The following is an 18,164-nucleotide window of genomic DNA, read 5'->3' on the forward strand; positions in this document are numbered from 1 at the left end:
AGACAAGCAGATGGTTTTGATAAAAATGTACTTTACATAATATTACTTTTAAACTTTCCACTGAAATAAAAAAAAAGTATAAAATTCCATTATTCTAGTAATTTGGAAAGGAGGCAAAAATCCTTGAATATATGAATATTGTACTTTTTTTTTATTTCAGTGTAGTCAAATTCGTGTGAAAATATATTTTTTTAGAGGAGAATAGCTCTAGTAAAAAGTACGATAAAAACGCCTTTCTGAAAATATCTGGTTTTTGCATTTATGTTTCAAGTACAACTTTTTCAGGATGTGTGTAACAGACTTTTTTTTTGAAGTTGAAGCATTTTCTGTAAAAAAACTATAATTTCAACCACAGTTTAAACAAATAATTCAGAAATATTTTAATTTTTCATAACCAAAATAAACAAATCAGAAAAAATAAAATGTCATACAGTCCAGACTTGATTTTCCAAAGCCTCGATTATCCGAAGTTTTGTATGGGTCATGGGACTTAGAATAATAGAAACATGACAAAAAATATATTGTCAAACATCAAATTTGAGTTTTGTGACCCCAATTTAGTCAAATTTGAATATTTGATTGCCTTTTAAATTGAAAAATGCATTAGAATAGTTTATGGGTGATAACTTAAGGTCGATCATAAAAAATAAGACAACGAAAAAAAAAGTTTTTTCGTGAATGGTTTTCCGAAGATTATATTATCCGATGTGAAAATTGTCCGAGGCCTTTGGAGAATCGAGTCTGAACTGTAGTTATTTGAATTGTCAATACAGATAAGCATTTTCACCTTTTCAGTGTACTAGATTTAAAATATTACATATACACTTCTTTTTCTCTTTTGAAAGGATTATATGACCTTTTTTTTTAAAAAAAAGTCTCGACTTTATTTTCAGATGCCTAATATTTGGTTTTAAAAAGTGGTGGAGGGATTACAGTCAAAACGGAGTGAAAACTTTTACTTCAAATGTTAACTGTTTCGAAGAAAATATTTAAACTTAAAATTTCAAAATAGAACAAAAATAATTTAAGTGAGAAATAAAAATGATTAGACTGGCATCAGTACGTTAAAATTTATCCTGAAACAAGCAGGGTGGTCGTTAAACATTCTAACTTTTTTTATTGAAATTTATGTGTTTCTGAATCGTTTACATTTCTAAATTGAAAATAGTAAATTTAATTATTTTTTTGTACGATTATTAACCTCCTATGAATCAGGTGTTCTGTCTCCCTTATTCAGGGTAATGAAAGAGCTATTGTACTACGACAAAAAAACAAACTCGCACTTTTTGACTGTTTGCCAAACTCGCAAACAAGGAAAAATGTGTGCAGTCTGACATTTCTGCAAACAAAATGTGCAAGTTGTTTGTTTTTTTTTTTGCCGTGGTGTAATAGCTCCTTGAACTGTTCAGTTTTAGCTGTTCTATGAGACAAAAGAGGTTTTTCTGGTTTATTTGTTTTCATGAACGACTCCTAGAAAATTTCAAATTATATTTCATGCAGTTGTACCGCCCATTGTTGTAAACTTTTCATTTTATGGTTCTCTAGAAAACAAAACTAGTAAGAAAAGCTTTAAATCACAAAACTTGTGTGCATCACGAAAACTAGCTTCAGTCTCTTCCATGGAACTCCGTGACTAAACCATAGCTAAGATATCATGCGTTCAATAAAGTGGGTTTCACTAGGGCTCTCATCTGGCCCGATCAGGGGTACACCCCTCACAGCTAGCCTCCGTATAATTACTTTTTGTATTGCTTTCAAATAGGTCACGTAATTTTTCGAATGGTAGCATAACTGTGGATAAATTGATCGAGCTTTATCACACTAATTTTTCTAGCAAAAAAAAAAACAAACAACCTCCAAACGTTCTACCACACACTCACTCACAATCACTACTACTCACCCAGTATGGTGTGCAGCTTGTCGGACGGCGACAGCTGCAGGATCAGATCGTGCGACAGCTTATCACAGTCAATTTCTTCGGGGTGCACCTTGCGCGGGGCGGCCGTACATGCCTTGCTGAAGAAGTTCTTGGCGCCGCAGTTGGCGGTCGGTGTGCTGGGCGGTGAGCGCGGTGATCCGGTGGGCGAACCGGGCGTTGAGGTCGCCACCGAGTGACGGGTGACGTTACCCTGGTCGAGGACGAGCTCGGAGATGCCGAGCGAGAGGGTTGCGGGTGGGGAGCGTGGGGAGCGGGGACTTGGGGAGGTGGACGCTGCTGCTTCCAGGTCGTCGTCGGTTTGCGAGGATGCTTCCGTGGTGGGAGCTGCTACGCGGAGGACGATCTCCGTTCGTTGGAGTTTGGGCGGCGAGGAGGGCCGCTCGTCCAGGGTAATCTCCTTGGTGACGCACTCTAGTACGGGGGTGGTGACGGTAGAATCGACGCCGATACTGCACGTGGTCTCCGACTGTTGGTGTTGGTGCTGGTTTGCTTCCGCACTGGTCGAGGTGCTGCTGCTACTGCTCGTCGGCCGATCTTCTTCCTCTTTGGGAGCCACCACCAACGTGGAGTCGCCCAATTCGGAGTATGGTGGTGGTGAAGACTGTTGCTGCTGCGGTTGTGTTGTGTTGTGGTAGTTTGATTCGGCAGGCTCAACGGTGCTTGTGCTGGTGTTGGACGCCGTGCTCAGCTCCAAGTTATCGGCTTTTTCAGAAAATTCATTACAATTATTTACAGTTTGTTGGTTGGAGTTGGTGCTGCAGCTATTGCTGGCGCTGTGGTGCTGATTGAGATAATTGGTATTATTGATCGACTCGTTCGGCGCTGTTGGTAGTGGTGGAATCGGCGGCAGCCCAATCTGGGCCGGGCTCTGGCTCAGATACTTGGAGTCGAGAATTTGCGTCTTCTTCAGATCGAACGTAGACTGGGAGGTGTATTTGGGGCTGATTGCCTGCTGCTGCTGCTGCTGCTGGTGGTTCGTGGGGCTTCCGGGCTGACTGGACGCGCCACCGGCCACTGTAGAATAGGCCGGCGGTGGGGTCACCGGCGAGGAGGCACTCGGAGGTGTGACCTGGTTTTGCTGGGGCTGCTGCGGCGTAAAATTAAACATCGACTTCAAGCTATTGGCGGAGATTATTGGCGCGCTGTGGGGAACCGTTTTCGGCGGTGGCAACTGCTTCCCCATCTTGCCATTGCTACTGCTATTATTGTTGTTGTTATTGTTGTTGTTCGAGTACAGCGAGTACTTGACCCCGGGCGGCAGCACGTCCGGCAGGTTGCACTTGGTCGGCGTCGCGATAATCTCCTCCGGGAAGACGTCGCTGTGGTGGTTGATGCTGTCCTCGTTGGACGTCAGCGTGAGCTTGTAGCTGCCGTGGTCCGGATCCGAGTGGAGCTTGTCCCGCGGTTGCTGGCGCGGCAGGTACGACGCCTTGGAGTTACTCCTGCAAAAAAAACGAAGAAAACAAGAAAAAATTACATTAATAACAAACAATTTAATCAGATTTGGGCAAAAAAAAAAAGAGTTAAGCCAAGCGTAGCAAGTCTCGGAGGGCGCCTGACCTGAGAACCGAACATTGGTCCGGCCTGGAAGACTGGTTGGTGATTAATAAATGGGGGGGCTCGTCGACGACGACGCGACGCGGACCCAGCGGTGCGATGACTCAGTTGGATCTAGAGGTGTCTCGCTCTCTTGCGAGAAGTTGGTTAGTTTTGTCTGGTTTGGTCGCTCTGCTGAATCATGTCATTTGCATTTTTGTTTTGGGAGCAGGAGATACGCTACGATACGGAATGTGCCCTTGGATTGGACTTGGAAGGTTTAGGTACACGAGTTTGTGCGTTAAACACGTTTCCAGTAGGTCAAGTTTGAAGATCGTTGTCTAATTGATTGATCTTTTGATTCGATATCAATTCTAAACTATTTATTTATAATGTCAAAGACATTTTAAACTAGAAAAATACAGTATGTAAAAAAAGTATTTACACCCCTTGGGCACTATGCACATTTTGTGATGAAACATGTAAAAAATTTAAAGTTTGACAGGAACCTAGTACTACGTTTTGTTCAAAAACTCATGCCAAACATTTTGCTACAAAAAGCTCATGGAAAGATGATTTCTATAAAAAGTTATATAACAAATACTATTACGAAAATAAAAAAGGCGCAAAAAAAGTATGTACACCTATCAAAAAATTAACATAAATAATGTTATTTGTTGACAAATCACCATAAATCCAGTCTCCCAACTCCAAATAGGCATCCTTGACTGATTAAAAAAATAATTTGGATTGAATATAAAGTTTACTAACTACTTAGTATAAAAGTTTATATAACTCTGGAAATTCTATATAAAACTTATCTAAATATAATTTTGCAAACTTTTAATTCAACTAAATGTCAATATATTACCATATAATTGCTAAATAAACATTTTGGAGTGGGTATAACACCGTTTTGGGGGTATTTGTATCGATAGAATAGATTTTTCGTTGGAATTTCGTACCAACCCGGAATTACGTCGTAGGAAAATCCGCCGGCATCCGAACCGGTCCACGATTCACAAGTCAACCTGTGTGGAATCGGAAAGGGCATAAAATTTCCGATCTTTTGATACCCAAACATCTACGTTTTCTTTAAAACCTACGTTTTTAAATACCTGGGCAAAAAGTAAGTTTGATCCACGAGAACAAAAATTACGAAATTCCATACATTTTGGCAGGTTGCTCAAACGAAACCATAACAACGTTTTTGCTTAGGTATTTAAAAACGTAGGTTTTAAAGAAAACCTAGATGTTTGGGTATCAAAAGATCGGAAATTTTATGCCCTTTCCGATTCCACATAGGTTAACTTGTGAATCGTGGACCGGTTCGAATGCCGGCGGATTTTCCTACGACGTAATTCCGGGTTGGTTCGAAATTCCAACGAAAAATCTATTCTATCGATACAAATACCCCCAAAACGGTGTTATACCCACTCCAAAATGTTTGTTTAGCAATTATATGGTAATATATTGACATTTAGTTGAATTAAAAGTTTGCAAAATTAAGTTTAGATAAGTTTTATATAGAATTTCAGAGTTATATAAACTTTTATACTAAGTAGTTAGTAAACTTTATATTCAATCCAAATTCTTTTAATCAGTCAAGGATGCCTATTTGGAGTTGGGAGACTGGATTTATGGTGATTTGTCAACAAATAACATTATTTATGTTAATTTTTCGAAAGGTGTACAAACTTTTTGCACCTTTATTTTCGTAATAGTATTTGTTATATAACTTTTATAGAAATCATCTTTTCATGAGTTTTTGTAGCAAAATGTTTGGCATGAGTTTCTGAACAAAACGTAGTACTAGGTTCCTGACAAACTTTAATTTTTTTACATGTTTCATCACAAAATGTGCATAGTGCCCAAGGGGTGTAAATACTTTTTTTACATACTGTAATTAATTACAAAAATGTATGGAACAATAATTTTATATCTTTAATTTTAAATAATAATCATTTTTCTTTTTCTCTTTGACCATTCCGTTAAATTAATTTTGAACTGAATCATGCAAATCAAAAAAATAAAATTGATTTTATGAAAATAAGGATATCACCTTAAATATCATTTTAACTGTTAAACAAATATTGTTGACAATTTTATTACTGTATAATTATATTAATAAAAATGTGGTGTAAAACGAGTTTTAGTTAGACTTTTAACAATCATTTCGAAAATTAACAAAGAAAAATAATAAAAACGATATTGCAAAAAAAAAAAAAAAATACAAAATGGTTTAAATATTGTTCTCAAAAATTTTAAAGATCAGGGTTAGAAAATATCAAACTTTCAACTCTCAGCGACTACAATTATCATGGCCACAATCTCTCTTTTTTTTCTCTGTCCTTCTTTCCGTCGCGAGATTCTCAAAAAATAATTGCCCGTCTCCATCTCATGTTTACACAATCCTGTGTGACATTCTCTTTATTTCCTTTATTCATGCGCTCACAGTCATTTCTCCTCAATAGAGCGTAGCCACACAAGCCGTTTCAAAACAAAATTTTCTAGCGCAGTTTAACGGGACGTATTGCGTGGTCGGTTCCCAGTCCCTTTCTCGCGCTCTTTCATTGCTGTTTTCGGAGATAACAAAACAATCTTCGACGAGTGTTCGTGGACGAGGAAAAGAGAAGGAGTGCTAGGGAGAGAATGCTCATGCTGTCAATCACGAGATAAAAGATACAAATTATAGTGACGGTCGAATATTTTGGTGCAGGAATCATCAAATGATAGTTTTTTTTTCTATCACTCATGTAAATGATATGTTTTCATTACCAAAAATAGAATTTCATATTTGATTGTTTTCATATGATTTTTTATAGTAATGGGAGGATAATTTTTTTGCGATAAAACTTTATTATTCAACTGAAAAAAACATCTACCGTTGATTGTAATGTAATGTTATCAAATTTCTTAATGTAGTTTTATTAAGTTATAATAAAATTTAAAGATATGAAACTAGATGGAAAACAAATACAGTCCCGTTGTCGATTATCCAAAGGATCGATTCAAAAATTTATTATTCCAAATTTTATTATTCGAAATCGAATTACCCGATGTTACTTCAGAGGTTAGGATAGTTGATCCATGACAAAATGTTACAAATTATTTTAATTCAACCTGTTCAATTACAAAATAAAACATTAAAGTATCCCAACGCCACCAATTTTGACCTAAACATTCATAGAAATAAAAAAAAAACGCAGATTTTGAAATTTCTATTGTAACCGAGATTGTAACTTTGCAGGGTTTTTTTTTCTACAAAGTTGTTAAGTAGACAATTACCAAAAAATGATACATGTTCCAGGTTTATTTATAATCTTTTACTAGTTATTTTTTAAGCACCCCTACTTCATCCCTCGTGAAATTTTATTACATTCTGATTTGGGCGCTTTGATTGCGACAAGAAGAAGAAGAAACGCTCCCAAATTGTGCCTTTGCTTCCTTCCCCAAAACTGTTCCGACTTTCCACTTGTTGTTATGGTTTGTTGTCCGTCCACATTATATTGCTGTCCATCTGAAGCTTCTGCTCCATTTTGGGCTTCATTTTCTGCAACTTAAAACGTGCGTTAATGAATGATTTATCGGCTTCCCGTGCCGGGGGGGTACCTCAATGAGAGTTTAATGAAATTTAATTGTCTTAAGTAAATTTGTAGAAATGTATTACTTACTTCAGAAATTAATAGTGAAGTCAACATTGAAATTTCGTAGGCCAAAAATGGTTTCCATTGAGTAACCCCTCGATCCCTAACAATCTCCCTAAGGTGATTACGAGGAAGCGCAGAAGGGAAACGCTGATCAACTGAACTGAATGAGAAAAAAAGAAGTTCGACCAAAACACGGTATGACGCATAGCTTAACGGACCAGAGTAGATTTTTTTTTGTGGTGGAGCGAACCTGCCGTGAATTAATCGTTTCAACTTGGGCAGGTGAAATGGACAGAAAGAAACAGGGGAAGAAAGAGTTTACCCACCTGGAATGAGAAATTAATTCCCGATTGAGTTGTGGTTTTAAACTGTATGTTTTGGGGTTCGTTTAGTTTGGAATTCGAAATCGATGTTACACAACTCAGCGAGGAATAAATTTCCAACTCAAATGTTCGAGATGTGAACTGAACAACTGGAAGCACTGCCCATCGCTAAGATGGTTGCCTACCGCAAGGCGTTTCATAGGTTTCACGCGTTCACTGCCTACTTTACGGCGCTTCCTCCGTTTGGCCCAATGAGTCATTTGCCCTAAAGACCACCTCGTCATAAGTTTGATAAACGGTTACGGGGTGCCCAAACCTAATTAACAATTCAAATCAGTTGTTTGTTTTATTATCTAGTTTTTTCCTCCCTTCTCTTTCTCGCCAATCGTTTCGCGAATATGTCATGAAAGAGAGTTTCGCGAAAGAGTCGAAACCAACTCGCGCCGCCGTAATAGTACAGCTTTGAGGCGGCTAACCAAAATTAAATAATGACTGACTGGGTGGTGTTTGTTTACGTTTTGAGACTGCTGCGGTCGGGGTGGCGAACGGATAAATATCACTTTCTTATTTCGCTGAATTTGTGCGAAAACAGATGCTTTTTTTGCTGGTCACGAGAAGGAGGGGGTGTTGAATCGAATTGATTGTTTGGCTCAGTGTTTGTGTGTGTGGGTTCGAGTGGCGGCATGTTTTTTTAATTACCGAATTGTGATCGATTATGGTGGGTTCGTTTGAGCTACCGGTTTTTGTTTTTGGGGTGACGTGTGTCGCGACGCGGGGCTTTTTTAGCACGATGCAGCGTACGTCTGAGGAATGTGGAAATTGGACAAATTTGGAAGTGCGAAACGTGGATGTTGAATTGGTGGAATTGACGCGACTAATGAGGGATTAGGGGCAATTTAAGTTTTAAAAGTAGGAAATTTATCTTTAGTGTTATGCAGTCCAGACTCGACTATCCGAAGCCTGGATTACCAGAAGAATTGATTATCCGAAGTTTTGCCTGAGACTTTGGATAATCTAACAAAAAACCAAAATTTTAATTTTTGTATTTTTGCCTTCCTCACTGAGGTAAGGCTATAATCCTGCTCTAAAAATGAACTTTTGAAAAACAGGTCAAAGACCTATATTCATGTATACCTATCGACTCAGAATCGAAAACTGAACAAATGTCTGTGTGTGTGTGTGTATGTGTGTGCGTATTCCCCTTGGTACTCAAAATTCTTGCCAAGTTTTCTCGGCACTGGCTGATCCGATTTGAGTCAAACAAGTTGCATTCGATTCGGTTTGGTGCCCCATACTGCACTATTGAATTGTTTGAAGATCCGATAAGTAGTTCAAAAGTTACGTATAAAAAAGTGTCAGAGTTGCGAATCGAGTGCTGGAATTTTGATGCCGGATCTCACTTATCTATATGAAAACTATGTCCGGATTCAACACCCAACCCATCGTTGGTTAGGTAATCGAAAGACCTTTCCAATGAGTCCAACGAATTGAAGATCTGGCAACCCTGTCTCGAGATATGACCACTTAAGTGAAATTTATGTACATTTTTAAAGCCGGATCTCACTTAAATGTATGTAAACTATGTCCGGATCCATTATCCGACCCATCGTTGGTGAGGTTATCAAAAGACCTTTCAAATGAGTACAAAACATTGAAGATCTGGCAACCCTGTCTCAAGTTATGACCACTTAAGTGATAATTATGATCTTTTTTGAAGCCGGATCTCACTTAAATGTATGTAAACTATGTCCGGATCCATCATCCGACCCATCGTTGGTTAGATAATCAAAAGACCTTTCCAATGAGTCGAAAACATTGAAGATCTGGCAACCCTGTCTCGAGATATGACCACTTAAGTGATATTTATGTACATTTTTGAAGCCGGATCTCACTTAAATGTATGTAAACTATGTCCGGATCCATCATCCGACCCATCATTGGTTAGATAATCAAAAGACCTTTCCAATGAGTCCAAAACATTGAAGATCTGGCAACCCTGTCTCGAGATATGACCACTTAAGTGATATTTATGTACATTTTTGAAGCCGGATCTCACTTAAATGTATGTAAACTATGTCCGGATCCATTATCCGACCCATCGTTGGTTAGGTTATCAAAAGACCTTTCAAATGAGTACAAAACATTGAAGATCTGGCAACCCTGTCTCAAATTATGACCACTTTTATGATAATTATGATCTTTTTTGAAGCCGGATCTCACTTAAATGTATGTAAACTATGTCCGGATCCATCATCCGACCCATCGTTGGTTAGGTAATCGAAAGACCTTTCAAATGAGTCGAAAACATTGAAGATCTGGCAACCCTGTCTCGAGATATGACCACTTAAGTGATATTTATGTACATTTTTGAAGCCGGATCTCACTTAAATGTATGTAAACTATGTCCGGATCCATTATCCGACCCATCGTTGGTGAGGTTATCAAAAGACCTTTCAAATGAGTACAAAACATTGAAGATCTGGCAACCCTGTCTCAAGTTATGACCACTTAAGTGATAATTATGATCTTTTTTGAAGCCGGATCTCACTTAAATGTATGTAAACTATGTCCGGATCCATCATCCGACCCATCATTAGTTAGATAATCAAAAGACCTTTCCAATGAGTCCAAAACATTGAAGATCTGGCAACCCTGTCTCGAGATATGACCACTTAAGTGATATTTATGTACATTTTTGAAGCCGGATCTCACTTAAATGTATGTAAACTATGTCCGGATCCATTATCCGACCCATCGTTGGTTAGGTTATCAAAAGACCTTTCAAATGAGTACAAAACATTGAAGATCTGGCAACCCTGTCTCGAGATATGACCACTTAAGTGATATTTATATACATTTTTGAAGCCGGATCTCACTTAAATGTATGTTAACTATGTCCGGATCCATTATCCGACCCATCGTTGGTTATGTAATCAAAAAACCTTTCCAACGAGTCCAAAACATTGAAGATCTGGCAACCATGTCTCAAGTTATGACCACTTAAGTGATAATTTTGATCTTTTTTGAAGCCGGATCTCACTTAAATGTATGTAAACTATGTCCGGATCCATCATCCGACCCATCGTTGTTTAGGTAATCGAAAGACCTTTCCAATGAGTCCAAAACATTGAAGATCTGGCAACGCTCAGTTTCAAGTTTTGACCGCTTAAGTGACATTTGTGTAATTTTTTTATTATTGAGAAATAGATAGAATTTGTGTCCAAACCCATCATATCACCAAATGTTGGTAAAAAGTGAGGAAGGCACCAACCACATAGGTGGATTAAGTTAGTTTTTTTCTTGTTTTTAACATTAAACTCGAGTTTTGCTACCCCTTTTTAAGTCAAATTGAATGATTGATTTCCTTTTAAACAAACAAATACATTCTTTCAATGTTTCATCACAGCCATTTTGGATTTAAAAATTCTTAATTACAGTCATCCCACATATTCGGAACGGTTTCCAGATCGGCCAATGTTCAAAAAATCATAGCAAATCGATAATTGAACTTAATGATTCGCTTTTACCTTCAATTGAAAGGTTTTCTTGCGATCTTTCGAATGCTGTATCCAACATCTGAATATTTTAACTTTCATATGAAGTTTTTGAATAATTACTTTGACCCTTGAAATCCACAAATTCGGAACACTTTTTTCTTACGAATGTAAACAAACTTTGGATTTCTCCAGGAGTACATATTTATTACCAAATAATGACTTCACACACTGAAACCAATAAAACTCAAGCTTAGTGATACATGGTTTGATAACTAGTTAAATTTAGGTGTTCCACAATTGTGGGAGGCACAATAACATCCCACAATTATGAAACAGGCCGTTTGGAGGCAGTGTTTTGCTGCTCTGGACAAAATAGTCTTGGAATGAAGTTTTTTGTTAAAAAAGTACTACTTTTACTAGTGAAATAGCAAGATAATGTCCAAATGAAGGTTCTAAAAATAGTAAGGTCGACAGAAAAGCTACTTTTGGCATGCTCAGGAGTCAGGACTGTATTAGATTGGAATTAATTAATTAAATTGAATATTATTATTCATAGAGCAGTTCTCTAGGATTTCGGTCATTCGATTTTTTTTGTATTTTTTAATCCGACTGAAACTTTTTTGGTGCCTTCGGTATGCCCAAAGAAGCCATTTTGCATCATTAGTTTGTCCATATAATTTTCCATACAAATTCGGCAGCTGTCCATACAAAATGATGTATGAAAATTCAAAAATCTGTATCTTTTGAAGGAATTTTTGATCGATTTGGTGTCTTCGGCAAAGTTGTAGGTATGGATACGGACTACACTGGAAAAAATAATACACCGTAAAAAAATTTGGTGATTTTTTATTTTTTTATCACTAAAACTTGATTTACAAAAAACACTATTTTTAATTTTTTTTTTTTGATATGTTTTAGAAGGCATAAAATGCCAACTTTTCAGAAATTTCAGGTTGTGCAAAAATCACTGACCGAGTTATGAATTTTTAATCAATACTGATTTTTCAAAAATCGAAATTTTGGTCGTAAAATTTTCAACTTCATTTTCGATGTAAAATCAAATTTGCAATCAAAAGTACTTTACTGAAATTTTGATAAAGTGCACCGTTTTCAAGTTATAGCCATATTTAAGTGACTTTTTGAAAATAGTCGCAGTTTTCATTTTTAAATTAGTGCACATGTTTGCCCAGTTTTGAAAAAATATTTTTGAAAATTCTCTATATTTTGCTTATTTGGACTTTGTTGATACGACCTTTAGTTGCTGAGATATTGCAATGCAAGGTTTAAAAACAGGAAAATTGATGTTTTCTAAGTTTCACCCAAACAACCCACCATTTTCTATCGTCAATATCTCAGCAACTAATGGTCCGATTTTCAATGTTAATATATGAAACATTTGTGAAATTTTCCGATCTCTTCGAAAAATATTTTTGGAATTTTCAAATCAAGACTAACATTTCACAAAGGCCAAACATTCAATATTACGCCCTTTTAAAATGTTTGTCTTGATTTGAAAATTCCAAAATATTTTTTCGAAAAGATCGGAAAATTTCACAATTGTTTCATATATTAACATTGAAAATCGGACCATTAGTTGCTGAGATATTGACGATAGAAAATGGTGGGTTGTTTGGGTGAAACTTAGAAAACATCAATTTTCCTGTTTTTAAACCTTTGCATTGCAATATCTCAGCAACTAAAGGTCGTATCAACATAGTCCGAATAAGCAAAATATAGAGAATTTTCTCAGCTTTTCAAAAATATTTTTTTCAAAACTGGGCAAACATGTGCACTAATTTAAAAAAATGAAAAACTGCGACTATTTTCAAAAAAGTCACTTAAATATGGCTATAACTTGAAAACGGTGCACTTTATCAAAATTTTACTAAAGTACTTTTTGATTGCAAATTTGATTTTACATCGAAATATGAAGTTGAAAAATTTTTACGACCAAAATTTCGATTTTTTGAAAAAATCAGTATTGATTAAAAAATTCATAACTCGGTCAATGATTTTTTGCACAACCTGGAAATTTCTGAAAAGTTGGCATTTTATGTCTTCTAAAACATATCAAAAAATAAAAATTAAAAATAGTGTTTTTTGTAAATCAAGTTTTAGTGATAAAGTTAAATAAAAATCACCAAATTTTTTTACCGTGTATTATTTTTTCCAGTGTAGTCCGTATCCATACCTACAACTTTGCCGAAGACACCAAATCGATCAAAAATTCCTTCAAAAGATACAGATTTTTGAATTTTCATACATCATTTTTGTATGGACAGCTGCCGAATTTGTATGGAAAATTATATGGACAAACTAATGATGCAAAATGGCTTCTTTGGGCATACCAAAGGCACCAAAAAAGTTTCAGCCGGATTAAAAAATACAAAAATTAAAATTGAAGAAAAAAGACCGATTTCGTAGAGAATTGCTCCATAGGCAAAAAATTAAATCGTGACAAGTGAAAGTATGACATATATTTTTTCATTAGAATTTTTTTCTTTAAATATGATGGTATTTTAAAATAAAAAAGCATTTTCATTAGAATATAAACATGATTTTGAAGCTTTTCCATTTTTCTGCTCTTCTGCTATTTTTTCAATGGAATTGCTATTTTGTAAAACTCTTAGTTAGGAGTATGTGGAGTGACTGCAATCGTTTTTGGTATGTTTGAACCAGTTAAAATATATTTTGATTATTTGTAAAATTATGATGTACAAAATGTAGTTTTTTGCAATTCCGCTGTGAAACTGTCAACTTTTCCTGTCCTTCTGGAGAACCGAAACGGCCTACTTTTCCCTACCAAAAATAACAGAATAGAAAATCAATACCTTTCAATACCTGTAATGGGTGCTGAAAAGTTGAACTTTTCAAACCTAGTATCGAAAAGTAACATTTTTTGATATTTTTTGTTTTGATCGATGAATTTACTAAACCCATGAATGTTTAACATAAACTTTCATTCTAGAAGCATTTTTCGGAATTGCAAATAATGTTGTAAGCAACTCGTTGCAAAACTTGATTTTTTAAGCACTCGTCGTATTTATCCAACTCGGTAAAACTCGTCGGATAAATCTTCAACTCGTGCTGAAAAAATCTTCTTTTTGCAACTTGATGCATAAATTACTATTTTATAATTCAAATTGAATGTGTTTGAAACCATTTTTTAAAACTTTTTGTTATTTTTATAGATTTGAGTACATACAGTTTCCAGATTTACTAAAACAAAAGTCACAATTTTTTTCATGAAAATATAAAATTGTTGTTGCTCTTGAAAACCAAATTTGTTGCATTATTTACTAAGAAATTAATTCTACTGAAAATGCCTTTGAATTTGAAGATACTATGTTATTCTGAAACTTTAAAACTGAAAAATATTTTTTTTTATTGTAAAATTGTCCAAAAAATGCACTGCCCATGTCCGCATAAATGTCCCATATGCAAAAAGAGCAAGCTGAGAAAAACGCATTTGAAGTTTGTCCCACATATAAGGCTACGTGTTAAGTTTTCTCAAAAAAACTGTATTCCTCCTGATTTCTAGAACAAAGTACTGGATGTTAAAGGCATTTCTAAAAGATCACACAATTTTGAACAAAACTGCATCAATAACTCAAAAGCGATGACAATGCATATGGGACATTTATGCGATCAGAGGCAGTGCAGTCTGTTATCCAAAGTTTTAAATGAGAAAATCGTGATATTTTAAGAGTATTAAGATTGGTAAATTTCCACATTTTTTTTATTTCAGATAGAAATTTGAAATTTTACCTTAAAAAATATGTAAAAAATGTGTATCGTGCAAATTCATTTCATTCAATTTCATCAAGACATTTCATTAATTTTTGAAATTGGACAGTTTTGACTAAAACCATTTGTGTTATAAAATGTAACCATTTTTTTTGTTCTTTCAATTTAACATGTTTTGCAGTTTTTTGCAGGACAAAATATGATGATAATTTTATGTATTTAGTGAATGTTCTTTGAAATTAATTTTGACAAATTGGGTTTCATGTCGAAATCAAAAATTTTCTTAATAAATGAATTTTAGTTTCCAAAAAATAGAGGGTGGACAGAAAAATATATAAAATAAATTTCAAATTTCAAAGTTTCCATTAAAAATATTGAAGAAAAAAGTGTCAGAACATGCTCAGGTTCAAGATTTCTAAAATCAGTTGTACAGTCCAGACTCAATTTTCAAAGATTTAGATTATCCCATGCTCGATTATCTGAATGTGTTTCATGGATTCGGATTCATGGATTTAAAATTCAAAATCACTTTAGAGCATTGTTGGGGTCCTACTTGTGCTCAACGACCAAAAAACAAGACAGAAACAAAGATTCTCTTTTCATTCTCAATCAGATGTGATTTTTTTCCGAGTGCATTGTATAATCAAGTCTGGACTATACATTAAAATTAAACTTCTATCAAATAATTATGTAGGTTTTTACCAAATTTCATGTTGCTTTTCAACATTTTGCCCAATAAGACCAAAATGAAAAACAATAAAAAAAACTTATTTTCCTTGTTTGATAAAGGACAAAAGCCTTGTTTCGGAAACATTTCTAATGCCCTCCATTTTTTTTTAAATTGAACCCACTTATTTTTGAGTTGCTCCCAAGTTTTTTTTAAAGCTATTTTCCCAAACGATAAGCAATTTCTTTCTCAACTTTATTAATCTCACCATCTGTCACCCAAGGTCACTATCACGTCCATCTCGGTGCAATCATTGCACAAAAAATAAACTTTCCTTTTTGTTCGCTTAAGTGAACGCACCCAACCGTTTAAAAAAACGCATTTTTTATTCTGTTCAAGTCTCCACGTCAATCAAAAACGCACCTCTTCTCCAGGCTGGACAGACAGCTAACAGCACCCATCTGTCAGAGCGACCTCACACAGCATCTCCTCTTCGTGACGTCGTCGTGTTGAATCATTCAACAGAAGAGGATCGGGCCTCGTGACGTGTGAACTGCTGCTCTTTTATGTTTAAAAAGTGAAACTCATGACGGCTTTGAAATTCCGGACGCAAATTTAAGCTAATTTAGTATTGCGCCAGTTTTTGGATGAAGTTGTGTCCAGGCGCATAATGACGGTTTAATTTGGAGCTTCTTTGGGCACGACACCACAAAGACCCCTCATTAGCCATACAAATTTTTCGGAGGGATCAAGTTTTTGGACGATTTAATGAGCCCCGCGCAAAGATCATTACCAAGGTCATTGTCGTTTACACCTCTATTCAGCGTGCGCGCTTCTTGAACGAGTTTCAAGCCTCTCGAAAGAAGTGAAAACCTTTTGAGATTGTTTACAAGCCGTTTGACGATGGTTTCACTTGAGGTGTGGCCACTTGCGGGGTCAGTTCGAAGTGTGTGTGTTCAAAACAAGTACACAACCCGTGTTGCTCAATCCCGTCCAGGTTGGGCCCTATTATTTCCATATAAAAAAAATCGTTGTCCGTTCGTGTGGAGGTTCACGCGTGGGGGGGACACGAAAAACCTAACCTAGCCCAACTTTCAAATAAAGCGGCTACTCGTCGTGACTCGTGGAGTTGAACAGTTCTAAGTCGAGTCGGGTTCAGACGGTTGAGACGGTTGATGTTGTTGCAATAGAAGTCAAACGTTGCGACTTTGAGATGTGTCTCGCGTGTGGAACTAATTCAATTACGAACGCCCCTCCGTCATACAAATTAGCTTCTCTTTTCTGTGTGTTGCGGAGGCTTTGTGGGACGTCGGTAAGCGGTGGTGAGCCTTCTTGTTTTATATGGGCAAAATGTGCTGCAGTTGATTTGAGTGGGCGATCAGGGCCGAGGGTAGTGATTGTCACAGTAAAGGTTAAAGGATGGTATTAGTTTTTTAACGATCAAATGACTTTTATTTTCAACAATGTGTAATTGAGTAATGTTTATTGGTTGATAATATGATCGTTGTTAAACCAATTATATTAAGAGTACGATAACATCAAAGTTTTATAATGTACGCAAGTCCCTAAAATTTATTAAATACATTAAATGTAATGAAAAGTTATACCTATACTGCTTATTTCTTTTTTATTTATGTTGTGAAACTATTTTTTCATCAAATCATTTTGAGGATCTTTTGGTTTACAATAACATAACTTCTTTGTTCCATGTTGTTCTTTTCAATTTTCTTACTTTTTTATTTGCATTTTGTCCAATCCGAATTAGATTTAAAACTTCGTAACCTCCCCTTCAAAATTTCCCATGAAATAAAACAGGGATGCAAAAAAAAACATTTTCATTGAAAAAAAACCTTTTTAAAATCGATGGTTAACCATTCAGAAAATATTGTATAACGTTTATTTAGGCATTTTTAATCAAATAATGCCTGTTTATTCTGTTAACCCATTTTTGATGTTGAGAAAATAGATCAAAAAAGACGTAAAACTTTACGAAAAAGAAAATTTCTATAGATTCATTGATATTTTGAATTTCTTGACAGTAGCATATCTGCAATAATGTTTGAAGCATTTTGTGATTCTTTTGATTAATATATTCGAAAATTTGGATTGAAAATTAAAGTTTTGGTATTTTTAAAGGTTGGCAGCGTCACGCGAAATAGAACAAATAATCAAACTCAAAGTGTCCTAAAAAAAGAGTTCTTCTTTGCAATGCTTTTTGAAGATTCGAAGTTAATTAAAATTATTACAGAGTTATTTTTTAATTATTTTGAATTTTAGTATTCTTGTTTTTTTTTAAATGTTCTGAACTTTTGTTATACTAAACATCAACTCTCTTGGATGAAATTCATCGATGCCAAAGACTTGTGTTCAAGAACGGTAAATATTGGAAGATAAACCGCTCTTTTGAACGGCTCTTTCGCTCTTTTTCAAAATTTTGATGAAAATGTTTTTTTAAGAATCGTGTGATTTTATAAGTTATTTCACACTTGACTTTTACAAATTATTCGATAAAAAAATTTAAACTAAAAGAGAAGATGTCCTGAAAAACATAGATCTTGGCGGTCTCTATGTCAAGATTTCTACTCGAACCTAAATATTCGAGTAATTGAATGGCATCCAAACTCCAATTTAGGAAAAATTGATATTAATTTTAAAATTGCGTTTATTTCTGCAAGAATTCAACTAAAGCTGATATTTTATTTGGAGAAGCTGATATTTTATCTGGTAACTCGGACAGAAGGATTTATTTTTTTTTAGAAAATCTCTAAACTATTCAGGAGATTTTTAATAATATTATGCTATTTG

At 35.4% G+C, this 18,164-nt stretch overlaps 1 protein-coding gene across 3 annotated transcripts in view; it reads right to left on the reverse strand.

Moving 5' to 3' along the window:
• LOC6046544 (protein Shroom) overlaps positions 1 to 18,164 on the reverse strand; it is a 402,522-nt gene that overhangs the window by 16,722 nt on the left and 367,636 nt on the right. For all 3 annotated transcript variants that reach the window (XM_038256568.1, XM_038256567.1, XM_038256569.1), the window contains one exon: positions 1,901 to 3,381. In XM_038256568.1, coding sequence (XP_038112496.1) covers positions 1,901 to 3,381 — 1,481 coding nt within the window. The remainder of the gene's footprint in view (positions 1 to 1,900; positions 3,382 to 18,164) is intronic.

Source organism: Culex quinquefasciatus, chromosome 2 (assembly GCF_015732765.1).
Source record: "Culex quinquefasciatus strain JHB chromosome 2, VPISU_Cqui_1.0_pri_paternal, whole genome shotgun sequence".
NCBI classification, from domain to species: domain Eukaryota; kingdom Metazoa; phylum Arthropoda; class Insecta; order Diptera; family Culicidae; genus Culex; species Culex quinquefasciatus.